This window comes from Gadus macrocephalus, chromosome 2 (assembly GCF_031168955.1).
Source record: "Gadus macrocephalus chromosome 2, ASM3116895v1".
Taxonomy (NCBI): Eukaryota; Metazoa; Chordata; class Actinopteri; order Gadiformes; family Gadidae; genus Gadus; species Gadus macrocephalus.
Window position 1 is genome coordinate 6596916 of NC_082383.1, and position 19994 is coordinate 6616909.

The 19994-nt window shown below is 46.8% G+C and overlaps 2 protein-coding genes across 5 annotated transcripts; both read right to left on the reverse strand.

The window, feature by feature from the left end:
• Positions 1-348: 348 nt before the first annotated feature.
• Positions 349-13382, reverse strand: dnmt1 (DNA (cytosine-5-)-methyltransferase 1). 4 transcript variants are annotated; one of them, XM_060037436.1, is made up of 35 exons: positions 13131-13328; positions 12590-12632; positions 12296-12403; positions 11964-12204; positions 11790-11862; positions 11498-11642; positions 11379-11419; positions 11217-11271; positions 11038-11121; positions 9406-9515; positions 9158-9276; positions 8948-9040; positions 8704-8855; positions 8008-8195; positions 7686-7700; positions 6916-7096; positions 6722-6819; positions 6473-6629; positions 6232-6347; positions 5932-6133; positions 5609-5742; positions 5314-5493; positions 4991-5215; positions 4447-4639; positions 3946-4036; positions 3724-3855; positions 3039-3321; positions 2588-2729; positions 2329-2495; positions 2039-2216; positions 1588-1783; positions 1296-1459; positions 1011-1127; positions 733-826; positions 349-636 (listed from the first exon to the last, which is right to left on the reverse strand). In XM_060037436.1, exons 1-35 carry the CDS (start codon positions 13175-13177, stop codon positions 599-601), a joined length of 4602 nt encoding a protein of 1533 aa, XP_059893419.1. In that variant the 5' UTR covers positions 13178-13328; the 3' UTR covers positions 349-598. The 4 variants fall into 4 exon arrangements, with proteins under 4 accessions (XP_059893419.1, XP_059893409.1, XP_059893426.1 ...); XM_060037426.1 differs by having other exon boundaries at positions 349-639; XM_060037443.1 differs by lacking the exon at positions 7686-7700 and having other exon boundaries at positions 349-639; positions 13131-13382.
• A 3883-nt stretch (positions 13383-17265) lies between these two features.
• s1pr2 (sphingosine-1-phosphate receptor 2) lies at positions 17266-18938 on the reverse strand. The gene has a single exon (XM_060037475.1). The coding sequence runs from the start codon at positions 18728-18730 to the stop codon at positions 17612-17614; it is 1119 nt and encodes a 372-aa protein (XP_059893458.1). The 5' UTR covers positions 18731-18938; the 3' UTR covers positions 17266-17611.
• Positions 18939-19994: the final 1056 nt, after the last annotated feature.

Consider the following 19994-nt stretch of genomic DNA (forward strand, 5'->3'; position numbering starts at 1 on the left):
TTGCTGGTCTGGCAGCATGGAGTGGAGTAAAAACCTGTGAACTCAGTTAATTGAGCAGAGGACAGGTGTCACTTGACAATGGGCCACCTAACTAGATGTTTCAGATTACTCCCTTTTGGTGGATAGTGGGATGCCGCACCGGTATCATGTCTCCAATATCGGGGCTATCCCTAGATTTATCGGCAATGAACGCACTGAGACGAGTACATGAGATACCTTGACTAATGTAGTCCACTACACGTCCATGGTACATAACCGCAGTACCAAGAATTAAAATTATCAGCGACACCCGTCGCATCAATGCTGCATGAATGGGTACAACTAAAATCAGGTGATGTGAAAACAAAATCCATTTATAAGCGCTTTATTTGAAATGTTACAACATATAAAAACTACATACAATTTATTCAACATCATGTGAATGCCTTTCAATACACAGTTAAAACCACATTAGAAACTTGAGGATTTCATGGAATGAAACTGCACAGAATGTCCGAAGTAGCCAGTTAGTGACACGGCTCGAAGCCAGACGAAAGATTAAAAACGATAACCGAGCGCTCTGGCGTCACGATCGAAGGAATGGACTTCACCGGGGAAATTAATCGATAACCTCCATCTTCTCTTGTTTCACGTTCTCTGCTGCAAAGTAAGGAATACCGTTAGTGTTCCGATGAACAATGGGTTATTTTGGGGTGATAATTTAATAAGACGGGGGAATAAATAGGCCTTCACCTTGCACGCCCTCCTCTTTAATCCGCTCCAAGATGCACTTTTTGATCTCCAAACCGATGGCTCTGGAAAGGGGTGGAGGCACGGCGTTTCCCACCTGAGAGGATGAGATATGGCCGTCATAAATGCACTAGTTTAAGATTACAATGTCCGACACCAAGGCCCTACTGCTCTGACATTTTCCAAATGATTAAGAGCAAAAAAATAATAATAGTCAAGCGGTGCTCATAAACCTCATGTCAAGATAAACTGCCTGCTGAAGTGTCTCCAGCTGGTCGTACCTGTCTGTGTTTGTCCAGAATGTTGCCAAAGAAGCGGTAGGTATCGGGGAATCCTTGAGAGCGCGCACACTCCCTCACGCTGACCACTCTGTGCTGCTCTGGATGGAGCACTCGGCCCTGGGGATTCAAAAGAAGAATCAGTTCACCTCTGCCAAGAGCAAAAAGGGTCCACCTTCAGCACCAAAAGGGGGAGCACTTCTTTCGTTTTACCTCAAGTTGTTGTGAATCTACGACCAGCATTACATTTTCTGTAAAACGAACAATAAGACTTCTCGCTCAACACACCTGTTTGCCCATGGGCTCGGGGTTGGTCACCGTGGTGCTGAAGAAGCCGTCCCACTCCAGCCTGCCGTACAGCCCGGCCCAGTGGTTGTGGCGGTTGCCAGTGTGGGGCAGGCACCAGGGAATCAGAGTGCTGAACTGCCTGTCGGCTGGGTCACATGGCGTACCTACGCACAGAGCACGCACACACGTTCATGACGAACGGAACGGCACCATGAAAAACAGGCATGCATGTTACCCATCGCACAAGGGAGCGATTAGAAATGGCCCTCAGGTCATTCAAACCAACACGCACCTCCGGAACACGTGCAAACGCCTCGGAGCGCGCCGGTGCTGCTGCGCCCGTTCTTCTTGTCGGGGTGCGTGTAGCGGAGCTTCTTAGTCAAGGTGCCGTCCTTCAGCCGGACCTCCATGTTGGGCAGATCCCTCCAGTCAGAACCAGGAGCAAGCGGGATGTGCCTCATGCGGCCCTCCACCAGGGCACTCATGTCCTGAACGAGAGAAACGCATCGATTGGTCCATGCCCTTTCCTTCATTTTAGTGGACACGTTCAAAGCAGACAGGAGATTATTTGTGCGTCTTTCACAAATGATTAGATTAACCGTCATGTGTCATTAGGGAGCGAACCAAAGAAGCATCCAGCTTGGAGTTACAAGCTGGAAGATTCACACCTCAACCGCACTCTAGAGTACAGATATACCTTAAAAAAAAAAACATTTAGTTCGAATAAAATACAAAGCCCTTACCTTGCAGATGTGATCTCTGAGGATGGGTTGGTACTGCGTTCCCCGGATCTGCCTCTGGAACCAGGACTGGGGCTCCCCGTTGTAAGAGATCTCCAGGGAAGCGTGTCCGTTGCGGATCTCCGGCAGGTCCGACATGGCGTCCCGGACGGTGATGGTTCTGTAGATTCCTCCATTGCCCCTGAAGCAGGAACGCAGTCATCGGGATTAGAACCAGACACAAGCCGACCCAAACATTCCCCCTCAACAACCATGGCCTGACGATGGGGGTGGGGGGGGGGGGGGGGGGTTACCGTGTGACGTTGCTGAAGTACTTCTTCTCGTCCACCACCACGTTCAGGGAGCACGCCCGGGGAGCGAACACGTGCAGGGGCTCCGGGTACCGGGGCAGCTTCTCCCCCGGGGCGGCCGCCAAGATGATGGCCCTGCGGCGCGTCTGGGCCACACCGTACTGACCGGCCTGAACACCCAAGCACACACACACTTTTAGTGTCAGCTCCAGCTTCACACGGGGACAAACCTGAATGCTGAAGTGGCAAGTGGGACACCGACCTGAAGGACCCCGAAGGTACACTGGTAGCCCATGCGCACCAGGCAGCGCAGGGTCAGCTTCAGCACCATGGAGCTTTTGAAGGACACAAAGTTCCTCACGTTCTCCAGGAGGAAGAACTTGGGTCTGTAGTAGTCGCAGTAACTGGGAAAAAAAGGAGGCGATACGTTAGTCAGAAAGTTATGCAAGCTTTTACACTGATTAACCAGTCAAACCTGAAAATGTAAGTATATGCAATAGTATAATTAATAGTTTATTAAGAATAAATGTCCCGAAAACAGCCGCATAAATATAGTCACTTGTGTTGACACCACTATGAAGGAGGCTTTTGCGATGGTTGATCCCGTTTGTCCCCACCGGGATGACGTTAAACGCATCGGTCAGCACTAATCGTTTTAAGTGTTTGCTACACCACCCAGCTCTATTGAAAGACAGCGTGGCGGCTCCACGTACCTCAGGTAGGAGACCACCAGGGAGTTCTTGAACTTGGAGTAGGTGCGCGAGTTGAAGCGGTTCATGCCACTGAAGCCTTGGCACGGCGGGCCTCCGCACAGCATCTCCACGTCGCCCTTCTGCGGCAGCTTCTGGCCCAGGGAGTTGGTCTTCTCCCCGGACATGACCAGCTTCAGCAGCACGTTGCAGTCCTCCGTGAACACCGTGGTGCCGGGGTTGTTCAGCCTGAAGGCCTGAGCGGCCGGCTCCCACATCTCGATGGCCCACAGGGTCTCCGAGATGTCTGGGTGAGAAATTAATTGTTAGGAAGGAGATGCTGTGGATATATAGTATCCACTACCACCACTTTCCACACAGCCTTCAAATGGTCATTCCTGCTGTTTAGCTTCATCGGAAACTTCAGCTTATCCAAAACGCTGTTCTCAATTCCATTCAAAAAGCTTCATGGCACGAACACCGTTACTAATGCATTAATCTTTGTTTTCTTTCCCTAAGAGTTTTCTACTTTGTTAATGCATAATAATTAAAAAATATTTTAATTATTAACCCTAACCCTTTTTTTTTTTTTTTTTATACATTGGTATTCAAGGCGGGGCCCTATTGTTGTTAGGGTGGCTGCCTTAACCATACAGTGCTGGGGGAAACACTGGGAATACATTGTCCAACATGATAAAGAGGCACTCACCAGCCTGATGGAAGCCCTCAGAGAGCCCACCACAGCCAGAGAACACATCCAGCGTGCGGTACTTGGGCACTTTGGGCACTTGTGGTTCCTGGACGTCCTCCTGCGGCGCAGAGGACTTTCCTTTGCCTTTCCCTGAAAAGACAGCATGGATCAATAATCCCATCCATGCCTGGGCCAAGTAAATCATACAAGGGGACTCTCCGTACAAGTCAAGCGTTTTACCTTTTCCTTTGCCCTTTCCTTTACCCTTCTGGACAGCAGACCGGGCGTGGTTGGGTGGGTCCTCAAAGCCCTTTGTTTTTGCATTGTAAGCCTGTGTGTGATACAGGTTATTAGCACAACTTATCGTTTGTGTTACCGTTGATCTAATGCACCCATGTCCTTGTTAACAACAATCTGCAAAGTGTAAACAAATGTGGATGTCTTTACATACAAACTAAGTAAGCTAGATACCAAGTCATAGTTAAGCTTCCCCTGCCCTTCCACTTGGAAGTCAAAAAGAAAAGGCGTCACTGCAAATGTTGTGGTGTCTCAAGTTTCACATCCCTGTCGAGCACTTGGTATTGCGACTGCCCTAACCAAGCTGTGCTTCAAGTCGTACTACGATGCAGTGATGCATAAAAAAGCTTAAGGTTTAGGGTCCAGCATCATGACCTGATACATCCGTCAGCATGGTTTAAATAGCCAGCATGTTTACGCGTTGAATCTTTAAGAGTAAGTCACCTCAAGGAAGTAGAAGCGGTCGGGGCCACCACTGGAGAAGTCCTGCACGGACTCATTCAGGTCCTCCGCATATTCCACTTGACAGCGGCCCAGCACCTCGGCCATGCCGACGGTGCCCTCCTCCTCGCTCCAGTACAGCTGGTTAATATCCGTGTGGTAGCTGGCCTTCACGCCTTTGTGAGTGTTCTCGGGCCTGACAAAGGAAGGGTTGAACACATAATTAAAATAAACATTTCCTCATTGTGGACCAACTAATTCAGGGTAGTGGATACGTCTTTTTGATGATAATCCACCTTTAATGCAGAGTACTAAATTATTTTAGACCGTTCTATAAGCCGCAAGAAACGAGATGCATGCTCAAGGCGTTGTACTAGGCAATTAGTCTTGACTGCATACTTGTCAGGAACAATTAAACGGATCATAAACTAAAATCTAGATAGGAGGTGGAAGAAACACCAGGCACAGTTTACTTGTGATCACTTCCCTCTAGAGGTCAGCAATGAACACGAAGCACTATTTTGGTGAGGCGGTTCAAACGCATTACCTGTATAACTTGTAGATCCTCAGTTTGACCTCAGACATGTCCGGCTTCCCGTTGCTGCGCCTGTGACAGAAGATCTCCTTGATGCGGCCGATGCGGAAGGGCTTGGGTGCGTCCAGGTTAGAGCCCTTGATGTAATCCGAGGACTTCCTGTAGTACTCCGGATACAGGTCTTCATCAACATCCTCCTTCCTGTGAGATTTCTTGACCGGACTAGCCGCCTTAACGCTGAGAGACAAGCAGAGGAAGACAAAACGTTTAACCCCGCCTGCAAAAACAAAGACTGTACTAAACGGGTGCATTGTGCGAGTTAAAGGGCAGCCTACCTGAAGTTAAAAGCGTCAGGGGGAAGGTATACACTGTCCCCCACTCTGTACTGAGCACCTTTGAAGAGGGCCACGGCATAGACAACCTTGGAGTCGTGGTCCTGGGAACCCAGGGGCTCGGCCACGCGAGGGGTCTCCTGCTCCTCCTTCTCGTTGGTCCTGGCACAGCTCATGCAGTGCCTACGAGACAAACGCGTGTTCCCATCGGGTTAGACTGCAACCGAGCCAACCGCTAAGCTAGCGCGCACCGAAGGGAGCTGGAAGAGGTGACAGGAAAGCCGTTGCTGGTGCTTACTTGTGTTTCGAGTCGTCCAAGGGGACGAAGGCCGGCGGCGTTTCGAAGCGAGCGCACTCCGGCTCGTACCAGAACTGGTAGAAGAAACTCTTGCCGTCGTCCTCGATCACTTTTATCTCATCGTCCATTCCACCCTACACGGTAAACGACACATTTAGGCATATACACACACCCATCTCAGTAGCGTCATACAGGGGGCAATTCCATTTTAATACAACAATATCTGAAAAAATGTCAAAGTAAAAACACGTCAAGGCCGAACCACCCCATCTGATTTACAACATTTCTCTTTTGGAAAAGAGGTTAAGCCAGTCTTGCCGTACCTCCATGGCCCAGTTGTCGGTGGGGGCCTTGTACATGACGTTGACTTTGCTCTCCACGTAGTTGAGCTGCATGTCTTCACAGTCGTCCACCAGCATCAGCTCCAGTGGGTCGGAGGACTCTCCCAGCACGGTGGCCGTCCCCCGAAGGAACCAGTGTGCGTGGAACATCTTGCCGCTGCCGTCCTCCCACATGGAGGTGATCCTGGGAAAGGCGTAGCCGGTTTTAGTTCGGTTTCACCTGTGGCCTCCATGATTTCAATCTCACTTTAAAAGATTGCCTTCCGGGAAATGCAAGCAGACCTGGCCAGGTAGAGGGCAGTAGTCGGATCCTCTGAAGAAACCGAGACGCAGTCTCCCACCTCCAGGAGCTCTTCGTTCACCTTCACCTTCTTGTAGTACCGCCTCTTTCCCTCGGTCTGAAATACAAACAGGTAGAATCATTACAAAGCCCTCTAAACCCCTGAAGGGACCATTTATGAAAATTAATCCATGGAAAATTGTAAACTCAAGGGCTAACTATGGGCCATTCTGGCAGGTTTACCTCGACAACCTCTCCCACCCACGAGAGCTTGACCGAGGCCTGCTTCTTCTTCTTTGCTATGGGGACCTTCTTGCTGCTCTTCTTTATCTCCACAATTATATCTTCCTCTTCGATGTTCTCATCGTCCTCCGCCTCCTTTACTGCGAGGTTCGGACACCTTAGCATAGAGGGAGCAAGATTACATTCATAGAACGGGCTGGATCTCTCGACCCAGGGGTTTAAAGAAACCAACGTCAACAGTATTCTCACCTCCTCTGTCGACAGGCCTGCTTGCTTCTGCCACTTCCGCCAAACTTGATCATGTCCTTGCATGCGACGCATTTGCCACAGTCTGAAGACTGGCAGACCTAATGATAGCAGAAGGTGCACAGAATTAGGGGAAATTCTCTTCCCCTTTCAGCGTTGCCCTACACAGGGCATTGCGGGACCCGTATGTTACATACTTCACAGACACCACAGCGTTGCCTCTTGATGCCGCCATCCTTGTCTATCTGATCAATCTGGTCGGAGAAGAAGGTGTCAAAGATGGTGTAGACCAGCTTGGTGGTGGTTGCCTTGGTGGGTCCCTTGAGGTCCTTTTCGATCTTGGTTGGGTGGCGTATGGCCTGTCTTCTGGCGGCTCTCCTGTAAAGGCAACATAGTGTTTTGGAGGAACAGCCAGTTGGGTGTGATGGCAGTAAACCGGGGATGCATGAGTCAAGATTTCCTCAAGACTTTGGCCCTGGTGAAGGAGCCGATGAACAAGCCATGCAACACAACGATCAAGCAAATGGCTATGATGCAAGAGAGTTAGTCTTGATAAACGGATGGTATACAAGCACACGTTCAGGAAAAACACGGGTAAAGGCTGCCTCAAGTGAAGGCTGTCCAGCATTCTGCCTACGTGAGCGAAGCTCCACGAAGGCAGAGGGGATTTCGCTTTTTAGAATGTGCCACAATTACATGAAACGGCATGATAAAAAAATGTTTCTTTAATACTTGAAATGCCCATTGAGGCGAAATTTGCATTTTATTAACTTGGAAAAACATCCTTGCAGAAATGTTTTACTCTAGTTGAATTCAACCCCCCGCACCCCAAAAAAAAGAAAAGATTGTGCCATTTTTATTTTAGAGATTGATTGCAATAGCATTTTTCCAACAATTGTGAAGGACAAACATTTGAATAAATTACACCACGCATGTGGGTGAAGCAGTCAGAGCTAGGCCTACCTACCAGTACAGCAGCATGCTGCATTAGGAATGTTAAGAGGAGTGTTAGACGTTGGGAGAAATAAGAGGTGCAAGGAGCAGGAATATGTGGCCACAAGCAAAACAAAAATAAAAACAGGGGGCAAATGTTAAATCCCAAAGCATTCATCTGGCATAAGGACTTGGAGGACTAAAAACATTTTCTGCAATATTAAAAGTACTGTAATTTAACAAAACATACACAAATTTGAAGGAATTAAAGTGACTATCTAAAAAAAAGGCAAAAAATATATAAATTCGGTCCGAAATATAATAGGTCAATACTAAAAAGGAGTGTTTGGACGCACCTCTTTCCCAGGGTGACTCCGGCCAGTTTGATGAGGTCCCTCATGCAGGGGGTGACTATGATAGGCTGCTCGTCCTGGTCTCCGGCCTCGTCGTAGCTCTCCACCTGCTCCACCACAAACTGGGCGTGGCGCAGCAGCGTGTCCTCTGTGAAGCGGTTGAAGTTGAGCCCTGCGGGAGGCACTGTGGTCTGCAGGGGCAGGAGGGATAACAGTTGTCAGATTAACAGCGAGACTTTCTGGATCACTGCCATGACATCAGTGACCGCCATGACATCAGTGGCCGCCATGACCGGCCTGTTTTGAAGGGGGTGACTAAGGTGGAGCATATGCAAAAACACAGGACAGCATTCTTATTACCTGGGAAGAATTCTCTTTCCAGATACAAATGGGGAATCTTTTATTTATATCTTTTTAATGCTGAATCTCAGTGGCTTGTCGATCTGCACATTTGAGCGGTCGGTTTTATTTTGAGAGATTTAAAAAGAAATGATTCTTGATCATAGACTAACGTGAGGGGGGGCTGTTCAATTCCCACACTCAATGTTCCAGAGTTTGCTAGTTTCTTGCATTAAATCTCAGATAATTGTGCAGCCCATTGTATGCCCGCTAAAGCTTTATATAGTCGTGTGGCAAACATGGGATGTCACGGCCCCCCATGCCCATCAATTCATTTTTTTTTTTTTACAGTCTGCTCACCTCGATTTTGTTGAGGAGGTCCTCATAAGAGACGTCAGGGTTCTTCTGTAGGAACTCCACCACTATCTTACTCATGTAAATCTTCTCCTGCATGAGTGCAAAGATGGACGAGTACTCTTCACTGGGCTGCATCAAGATGTAATCGGCAAAGGCTGCAAATCGAAAACATAGGTGACTTAATATAAATAAATAAAATAGTCAATGAGGACCAGACTGGTGTGGACTGAAAACAAGCAATATGTACCTGTAGTGAAGCCAATCAAAGCCTTCTCTCCACCATCAAACCCTGTGATCCACCAAGCATTGATGGGCCCAAGCTTCTTAGCAGGAACTCCCCCTGTAGATTTAAAGTAGCCACTTGCTTAATATATTGACTGGGTATGATTTGGAAAAGATGATTAAAAAAATTATAACATCAACATTGCTGTTTTTCAATAGGCAAGACATGCAGTACCGTCCAAGCAAGGGTTGTCATCGTAGATGGGCTTAACCACACAACTGAAGTAGAGCTCCACGTTCTTCTCTATCAGACCAGCGTCAAAAGGGCAAAGATGGCCCTTCTTGTCGTACACGCTGCAGGACAAAACAAGTCATATTTTAACTGCAGCACAAGAGGTAGCATGGGTCTGGGAATCTTTTTATTAACCAACGGTCAGAAGTTGGTGTCCAGGTACGCAAGTAGACGTGCAAGCATCGCTGCACCTGAAGTTGGTGATTTTGTGTTGTGGGAGGTCCTCGTAGCTCTCAAATCCATCCTCGTTTGAGTCAAACAGTGACAGGCGCTCATCTGTAAGCATCTCTGGCTCATCCAGCTGCAGAAGAAAAAAAAGCTGTCTTAATTGTGACAGTCTACTGGTGGTCATGACTAAAATGTAGCATAATCTCATTAGTCAGACCCATTGTCGACTGATCGGCAAATCAGAATCTCTTTTATTAACAGCTTAATAACGATTCCCAATTTGGGACTTAAGTGTTTTAATCGCTTGGTAATAATTAGTTGCTTATCAGTTTCACACAGCCGTCTACAGGCGAGGCGCAGTGAAAAAAGCACCGCCTCTGCCAGACCATTCCCCTCATCACAATATGACAACGTGCGTGTTCATGTCAGCATCTGCTTTCAAGTAAGAAAATATAGGCTACGATTATCGATTACCCTGACATACAATTATGAATGCCAACAGTACCCGGTCTCTGGAGACGGAAAACACCATCATGTGATTATGCACGCATTCACATAGGATCATGACAAAAGCGCATGAATGAAGAGAATATCGGAGCACTTGACCAAAAATGCATGTGAATTAGGGATGGGCAAAATGATTCTTTTCCGGGAACTAGTTCTTTCAGTTCAGTATAACGATTCGTTTATTTGATTTGTTTGTTTTGATTCGTTCGTTACGTCAGATTACATCTTAAAAAAAAAAATATTATACATATTTTTTTTAATTGGTCGTGGGCGGATAGGACCGTCAAGACCGCAGTCCGCCGTTTGGAGATGCCTGCTATATAGTATGTCGAACGTCCCACCAATATTTATACCACTTGCTTACTCTCTATTTCATTCATGGTTTTACATTTATAATTTTATTTTACTTTACATTTAATTCTTCATTGTTCAGGCATTACAGAACTTGCATGGTCATAAATAAAAAATACGAACTGCAGTTTAATTTCTTTGTTTGTTCTTAAATTGACGTAGAATGGAGCAAAGACTCCTGGGATTGGGAAATGCGTTTATCCAATAAACAGATGGAGGTCAAGTCTATTTTCGAAAAAATGTAGGGGGATATATGAGTCGAATGGTATGACCCAAGATACGTCAGACAGAGAAAGCACGCATATTCGACGGTACCGCCTTGTCATTGGTTTACCCAGGTGCCATTCCAACACCATTGCTACCTCTCATTGGCTGAATCTTTGAGAAAGTTGTAGACTCAATGGAAGTCGCGGGGAGACGGAGCTCTGTTCGTTTGTATATTTTATTTACGTGACCATATGTTTGGTTTATGTTAAAAAAAAAATAATCAAAGAACCAGTTCTTCTTGTTTTGGGGAACCAGTTCTTGTCGTTCACGTTCGGGATTCGTTCGTTGTAACGAATCAGTCGCGACCGACACACATCCCTAATGTGAATGATTCGTTTTAGCATTTAGAACATGTAGGGCACCATTCAATTTAGCAGAACAGAGAGAAAGCACGACAGAGTACTGCCGGAGAAAATCATTGTCAACGGCGCAATGGTATGATACAGACAGCTGCCATTGACAGTTTGATTTTTATGTTGTTTTTTTTATCTGGATTTTCTTGGCAATATCAAAACTATAACTAATCCTACCGCAGTGTCAGGATCCCCCTGAAAGTACTTGAGGTCCGAGTCATCCAAGTACTGCCTGCAGTCTGGACATTTTGGAGGTGGGGTCTGGAAAAAAGTTGGGACATTTTCTTTCAGATGCTGAGGGAAAACGCAAGTAGTAGAACTTGATAAGATCAAGCCACACCAGAACAAGGCCGTACCTTTGCAGCAGTGACTGGTGTATTCTTTACTTCACTTGTAGCCTTCTCAGGAACACTGCAGAGAAAAATGGTAAAACAGTTTTCCAATTTAGTTAAAAACTGTTTTTAATTGGACAATATTTGTTCAATTGAACATCATGCATCAACACGAGCGAAACCTACCTTTCATCAGAATCCACTTTCAGACGCTTCTCTTCCCGGGACTACAAGAAATATCAACATTAGAATGTGCAATTTGTGGCAACTCAGGCTTCTATTAAATGCTGCATGGAACCACTTACCTCTGTTCCATCTTCCTCCTCCTCCTCCTCTTCTTCTTTCTTGGCATCTTTCTCTCCATTCTGCTCACTTTGCCCATTCTGTTCCTTCTGCCCGTTCTGTGCAATTGAGTCTTCTCCATTTACCTCATCAGACTTCCTCTTTTGTCTGTATAAAAGATTCACAGCGACAGTTAATGCAAGACAAATCACTCTGTCCCACCCAGTGGCACGGGACCATAGAGCCCCTTGTAGCCGCCATTTGACATGTGTTCCAAATCACAAAGTACAACAAAGCATTAAAGGGGATACTCACACTTTCGAGAACATGGACATGATGGTCGGCTGTTTTCCACTGTTCCTTGTGACCCGGGCGCTTGCAGGCGATTCTACAGTCACAGGGAGGGCCATGATTAGGTCATTCAAATACGATTCTATACATTGAGGTTGCTACCGACAGTCTGAATGTGTGACCGCTGTCCCTACTTACTCTTTGAATCAGAGTCCGACTTGCTCTTTCGGCCATTCTTTCCTTTAGCAGCGGTGGGGGACTTCAGAGGTGCCGCCTCTTCCTGGGTGTCCATGGTTACCTCTGCGTCCTCCTCCCCTTTGTGGGAGCCGTTTGTGGCCAGACCGTTAGTCTTCCCACTCTGCCCATTCACACCCTCGCCATTTGTGGACTGGGACAGCTCCCGTACCAATAAGGCCTTGACTTTGGAAAGGTAGCCCTCCTAAAATAAGGGGGGGGGAGCATGCAGAACAATGAGCGATGTAGAAGAAACTGTTGCAATGAGGATTTTGAGTAAATAAAGGAGAACGGACCACGGAGATCTCTGAACTTTTCATCTTCTCTTTCAGGCTACTGAGCTGGTCTTGAGCGTCATCATGCAGGAATTCCTGGACCAGCTTGAGCTTCTCCTTCACACGGTCCTGAGTGGAGAGGGTAAGGCTTGTCAGAAACACAGCACTAAAAACAAACTTGCTTTCATTAGCACCACAAATACAAATATAAACTCGGATTCTGCAGGATTAAGAATGTATCGCTTCATAACACTGTAATATGTGATCAATCATCCTAAAAACGTAAATGTCTAAACGACCTGGTTCACAACTTACCTCATCTGAAAACCCATCGTCCTCCTTCTCCAATACCTGCAGCCTTAATATGAAACACCGAATACGGGTTACATTTAGTAAATAGTTCAATAAAGATCGAAATAAAGTAGTATTAACAGAAGGAGACACAAATGGAAACATAAAAACAGTGCCCGGCATCGCTGTTGTTATTCAGTCAGCTCAATGACAGTGAGCGAGCTGCACTCTGGACAACAACACTTCCTGAGTGGCGCCAAATCCAACACGTTGTTCTGCCCACACACGCTAAATCGCAAACAAACCCACATAAATGGATTAATGAATGATTAAATACTATGCGTCATCCGTCCTCAAAAAGGTTATTAAATCGATGACGCTAACGTTAGCGGAAACTTTTAAGGCACAAGTGCGTCATTGTTCAGCGATGCAGTAACATAAGTTATACAGCCAGGAGTACGATTAACGCAACATGAACACAAATTAGTGAAGCATTTGTCAGCTTGCCTTTTGCAACAAACTGAACGCATGCTACATTGCATGATTAGCATCCTGCTTACTATACCTTTTCCTGACATCCTCGGGCAGAGACAATGAGGTCTTGGTTGGCATTGTGAATAACTATCTAAAAGTCCGAATAAAATGACTAAAATGCCTTAAAAATGGTAAAACAATGTTAAAAAGAAATACTGGTGACAACAGTACGCAAGCAGAGAATGCCAAGTGGCTTCCAATGGATGCTATATGCAGTTCGGGCGCGCGGGCCGTCTTTTCGCGCGAAACCCGGGTATTTTGGAATCTACCAGTGCAGGGATGAAGGGGGGAGTCCAGCAGAGACTGCGATACATAATGTGTAAAATTTCATTCCGCACTACGTTAACAATATCTTTAAAACATTATTAACAACTATTTAAATTGATTGTTGAGAATGTATTGCAATCTTACGTTTTATAAACGTTCCTGGAGGGATAACTAAAATATAATATACCCCAGTGTTTGCAACAAGTGCGCTAGTCAAGTGAATAAGCGGAAGAAATCAAATTGAACAACAAAGTGCCATCGTCGTCATTGGTCAATGGCTTATAATCAACCTCTGCATGAAGTAATTATTAATAATGGCTTGCTCGCTATCCTTTCAATGCTAGTGATCAAGCGCAGGAAATCCAATGTATATCGTTGTCTTTTTACTAGATATATATGATTAATGTCTCACATTGTGACTACATAAAGGAAATCTGTAGGCGTTGGTTTCTGGTCTTTGTGGGGATTCTGTGTAGGTTGGCCAATCATTAAAAATGCAACACATGTCAATTTACAATCGGCCATTATCTTTTATACATTTTGCGTTTGAGTAACCGTCTTTGTAAATAATGTATTTGATTACTTGATACTTGAACGTTTACGAATCATTAGCCATGGTGATGAGTAACCTATGACGTTTCTCAAATGTCTTTGTTTTTGTTTTGTTTGAATGCAGTTAACAGTTTCGGACAAAAGGTGGCACTGTTTAGTTAAAAATAGACCTTAAGGGCCATCCTGCAAATCGTTTTTCGGCCACTACGATGTGGCATGAGGCTGCATATATACTACAGCCTCATGTATTTGTGTAGCCTAAATGTTTTAGCTATACCATACATATCTAAGACACCTTGATCCAGAAAGAAGTACCATGTAATTTCCTATCTGAAATCATAACTAATACTTCCGTTTTTAATCTTCAGAAAACTTTTGCTTGCATGTAAAAAACATGAATTATTTGCAAGCGTAGGCCTTTATATGGTTTAATGTATTGCTGAATCAATTCCCAAGTATAGCTTTCGGCACTTCCGCCCATCTGCGTAAGAGTGTGATTTCTCTGGTAAAGTGTTTTTATTTTTTAGCACATTTCTGGAACACATTAAAAGTGATCCCTCCGCTTTGAAGAGCTTTTGTGTACACAGCTTGGCCTGCAGGTTTGTGAGTGTGTGATGTCATATCCTGCAAGGCACTGGAAAGTCTTGGCAGCCATCCCAACGGCACAGCCTCCTGGGGCTTATTCAGCCAGCGTTTCCCACCCAGGAATCCTGGACGTCTGACAACAACCAGCACCAACTCTCCCAAGACTACACTCTTGTCAGCCTCTCCCCTCTCCCACTCACCCCCTTAAAGCCAGAAATCCTTCCCAGGGCCTTTTTTTCCTTCTGCATGCGCCTCCCAGCCAAATTACAAATAGCCATTCCTTTTTATACTATAAACCAGATTCAACCTGAACGCCCTGTAAAGAAATTTCCATTACACTACCCGATTTCATCCTTCAAATAGATTTTTATTAGGAAAGCGAGCCGTGATTAATGGTTGCTGTATAGCGCACAGCAGCGTTTCTGGAGTTTCGTGTTGAAACAAGTGCCTTCGTGACCTTGTCAGAGCATGTTTGGATTAAACGCAGCGATTTTGATTGAACAGGTAGACATCTCAGGACGTGCAGATTGTTCAGAGCTAAGCGCTTAAGCTCAAGAACCGTGCACAACCGTCAATCATCTGAGAAGAACTCCCCACACACACAAGCATGATTATTTCAGTATTTCGTTTATTTTGTATAAAAAAAAGGGGAATACAATGAACGCAATGTTTATGTACCTCTATTAGTGTTTACGATTGTACCATTTTCACTCAGGCAGCGTGCTACAGGAAATGCAAGGCTATTGCACACAGAACATTCAGTACTACACACTTCATACATATTTAACATTTTACACACACACACACACACATACTGTACACACATACACACACACAAACACTACATACAGAATGTACATACATACATGACAGAGTTATGTATATCCTTTTGAAATATAGAGTTAGGCAACAAAATGAAGTGAAGGTTAAGCAGATTAAAACACGTCTCAAAATACCCGGGGGGAAGAGAAACGGAGGTGTGGGTGTTGCCGCGGAGGTAGGGGGGAGGGGTGAAGGGGGGATGCTGCTGAGGCTGCCAAAGTGCTTTTACGCTAGATCTACATGGCTTTCCTGAAGTTCAAAAACCTGGTGAAATAATTAAGTAAAACCGTCTGTGTCTAGCTAATTGCAGGGAAGCGTGAGTGTCTAACAGGAAGACACGTTAGGAGGCCAGAACAGGAACCGGACTGCGGAGAGAAAAAACACATAAAAACAGGACTTCCTATGGGTCAAGAGGAAATCGTTGCGTTGTCGTAGGATGAAGCTGAACTTCCCGTGAGGGCTTAATCCCTCTCACCCCGAATACAATCACGCGCACACACATCACCGCTGAAACTGGATCCGGTGCACCCTTCAGCAGGGGATGTGCGTTTTTTTTTTTAATGTATTTTTTCTACGGTAAGCTGAGACGCGTTTACGCACGACAGATCCGATTTCGTCCCCTGGTAATGCGAGATGCGTATGACCACCAATAACGGAGAACATATGTGTGTGTCTGTCTGTGTGTGTTTTTTTCTCGATTTAAGACTTCACATTGAGAGTGAGCAAGCCTGGTCATCACACCCGGAAGCAACATCACCCGCAGATGAATGCTAACAGCGACGATGAATAATAATAATAATAATAATACAAATACAAATAATAATACTGTCATTAGAAGAGCGCACGCTCCTTTGAACACTTCAAACTTTACATTCGGCCGCATATGCCTAAGAGGAAGACGCTATGGAAGGGAGAGGCAGGGCAGGGGAGGGAGGGAGTGCACTGCTACACTGCTACGACTTGTCAAGACAACAATCCCATTAGACTTTGTGTGTGACAGCTGTTTCAGAGCTGAAATCAGTGCCAACTCACTCCAGGAAGTGTGTTTTGTGATTGAGCCTTCCTCTGAGGAAATTGTTCAGATACTACAGACAACGGTGAAAGCGCGCGCGGTGAGGGGGGGGGGGGGGGGGGGGACTGAATGCAACGGATAAATGGGAGTGGTCGGTTGGCTAGTTGGGGGGGGGGGTGGTTTTGTACATGAAGGAGTCGGTACTTGGATATATACCATTCATACATATGAGCGCTTACAAACGAGTACAAAGGGAAATCATGCAGTACATGGAAGCAGAATACTTGGCGTCTGTATTGGTAAATTAAGTGGTTCTATAAAGGTTACATAGAGGTTATACATTGCCCGGGGGGGGGGACGCCATAAGGGGTGTTGTGTCCTGGATTGTCTGGAGTGCAGGGTTTCAAAGGGAGTGGATCACTGCTGCCTCCGTGCTCATGAGCAGTATCGTGTAGGGCCATACCATACGTAACGTACGTCTATGAGGGCGTAGGAATGTTCATAAGTCTCGGGGAAAAAAAGGCAAAAATGTAACTCATAGGGGAAAGGTTGATATTGCCTACAAATTTACAAAGTGCAACATTGCACGCTTTACATCAGTGCAGACGTAGACACAAGTCTCACCACAACTCAATCTAATTTAGATGGCATTTGCCATACATATATTTGGTATTCGATGGGGCATTTCCATACATGACAGGGGGGGGGGGGGGGTCTTTTTATTTAAAGAGCTCAAAGGCTTGTATGTAAAGGTCTGTAGATATTGTCTGTAATTAGTACCCACGTTTTTTTCACATTTTTTTTTCAAAAGTCTCCCCAGGAGTTCATAATGTCACGTCTCTTCCCAAGCCATTTGTGCCTGCTGGTCACGGCTTCAGTTTGCATGGAACACGTTAGAAACACGGATTGTAAAATACATACAATTCACTTTGGAGTTGAAATGCGAGAGAAAGTCAGTCAGAACGTTTTTTTCTTTTTCTTTTTTTACAGTTTTAAACAAGGGCCTCGGCTGTTGGGGTCTCGGCGCCCTCCAGGATCGCTTCCTCATCCAGGTCGCGCCGACGTCGGCAGCGGTGCACGTGTCTCGCTCGCCCCTCGCTCTCTCTTCCCCAATCGTCCACAGAGAGCCGGCCGACATCCTGTCCCCTCTTATTTTCCTCTTTGTACGTGCACGAGAAGTGGAAGCGGTGCTTTTAACAAACGCCAGAGCGACACACATCACACGCACACACACACACACACACACACACACGCGCGCGCGCGCGCGCGGCCCGTCAAACGCAGGTGGTGCACGTCTGCATGATGGGCGTGGTCTGCTGGTGTTCGTGTTTGTTGGTGCAGTGCTCCAGGGAGCTGGAGCTCTTCAGGGGCACCAGGCACCGGTCGGCGGGCTGCCCGCTCCGCAGGAGCACCCAGCAGCACAGCACGCGCAGGAACTCCTTGCGCATGTCCTTGCTGCGCAGCGTGTAGATGACGGGGTTCATCGCCGAGTTGAGCGTGGCCAGGGCGAAGAACTTGTCGGCGTACTCGAGGACGGGGCACCTCCTCATGGAGCAGAAGGAGTCCATCATGAGGATGGTGAAGGCGGGCAGCCAGCACACGATGAACACGCCCAGCACGATGGTGACCGTCTTCAGCAGCGCGTACGCCGGCGAGTTGGTGGCCTCCTGGTGGCTGGAGCGCACAATCAGGTAGATGCGCACGTACAGGATGACGATGGACAGCAGGATCACGCTGAGGATGGTCATGGCGAAGCAGATGTAGCGCCGCGTGTAGAGGGGCAGCACGGCCGAGCACTCGTCGAGGGCGTTGATGCAGTTCCAGCCCAGGATGGGCAGGCCCCCCAGCAGGATGGCGGTGAACCAGCACGCGCCGATCAGCATGAACATGCGGCACGTCTTGTTGGAGCCGTACACCTTCACCTCCGTGATGGCCACGTAGCGCTCGATGGCGATGGCCAGGAGGCTGAAGACGGAGGCGGCCAGGGCGATGAAGGTGGTGCCCTCGCGGATGAACCACTGCACGGGCAGCAGCTCGAAGGTGCGCGGCCCCGACAGGCAGATGTTGGCGATGTAGGCGGAGCCGGCCAGCAGGTCGGAGAAGGCCAGGTTGCCGATGAAGAAGAACATGGCGGAGTGGAACTTCTTGTTGCGGAAGACGGCGATGAGCACCAGCATGTTCTCCAGGATGATGATGCTGCACAGCACCACGATGACGATGTTGAGCGTGCTCAGCTCCTTCTTCTGGTGCTGCCGCCGCACCAGGTCCTCCTGGCTGATGTTCTTGGCGGCGCGGTAGTAGAACTGGATGAGGGTGGAGTTGTAGTACTGCTGGTACCGGCTCTTCATGGCGACAGGGAGGCAGAGCACGGCGGCTTCACTGCTAAGTGTCATTCAATCCGTCGGGAGGAAGGGTTAGGGCGAGAGGGCGGCTGTAGGGGCTGGAGATGGTCCGGGCCCGGGGAGGAGCACCCCGACGTTGCTCAGGGGGCTGAGACGGGGATGAGGCCACAGGCGGGGAGGAAGTCTGGGCTGTCCTGCTGTCACATCTCATGAGCCCTGAATGGGTCACCTGCAGAGAGAGAGAGAGAGAGAGAGAGAGAGAGAGAGAGAGAGAGAGAGAGAGAGAGAGAGAGAGAGAGAGAGAGAGAGAGAGAGAGAGAGAGAGAGAGAGAGAGAGAGAGAGAGAGAGAGATTGTCTGGGTTACTGATAAGGACAATTGTGTTAGCGGGAAAGTGTGCTCCCTTAGCAGGAAGGGTGGACCAATGAGCTTGACTTATGGAAGTATTTGTCTTTCAAAGATAAAAACTGAAATATAATAACATTCTGTTGCTCAGCCGAGGGCATTCTTCTCGGAAACCACTCTGCGAGGTCAAAGTTGTGTCATGTTTTTTTCATTATGACAATGGTTCAGAATAACACAATTGTTTCGCTGTAAAGTCATCTGTTTAATCATGTCCATTTGACCTGACGTGATCTGATTTATTCCGATCAAAACCATGTCCTTTACAGCCTTAAATAGGCCTAATGATAAAAGGTTTTATGATAACACATTATATACTTTTGATTTAAATAAATCCAGAATTCCCCAGAAGTTTGGAGACTTTTAAGAAATACAATTAAACAGTTTTGTTGCACACACTCAAATCTGTGTGAACCACTCAAAGAAATTATCTGCGTGCGATGGCTACATCTCTGAGTAAACTCCCACACACTGAGAAAGTTGTGGCTAGCCGCTGTCTAATAGGAACCGGGTAATACCCATAATGTTACTTAAAGGAGTCAAAAGTCCTCACCGCACCAACAAAACAAAACAAAAACCATACATTAAATGGAAGAACCCCCAAACAAATGTGGTATCAAGTATTATTTACCCTTCTTTGATATTTCTTGGGCCCATTATTAAACAATTTAAATAAGTTCTGTGATCAAAAATCACAGGAAACAAAGTTGGACTAAATGTTCGCACCTAAAACCTGCAACAAAAACGACTGTGGGTTTACCGTTTTAATTTGTGTCAGGTTGAATCAAACAGAGGGACAAAAGGCCCTGTCAGACTGACTGCTTGTGCTCAGCCGGGGAGAGCTCATGGTCTGACACGGAGGGACACATTCCACCCTGCCTGTACAGCGGTGGACTGTCAACACATGGCATTGC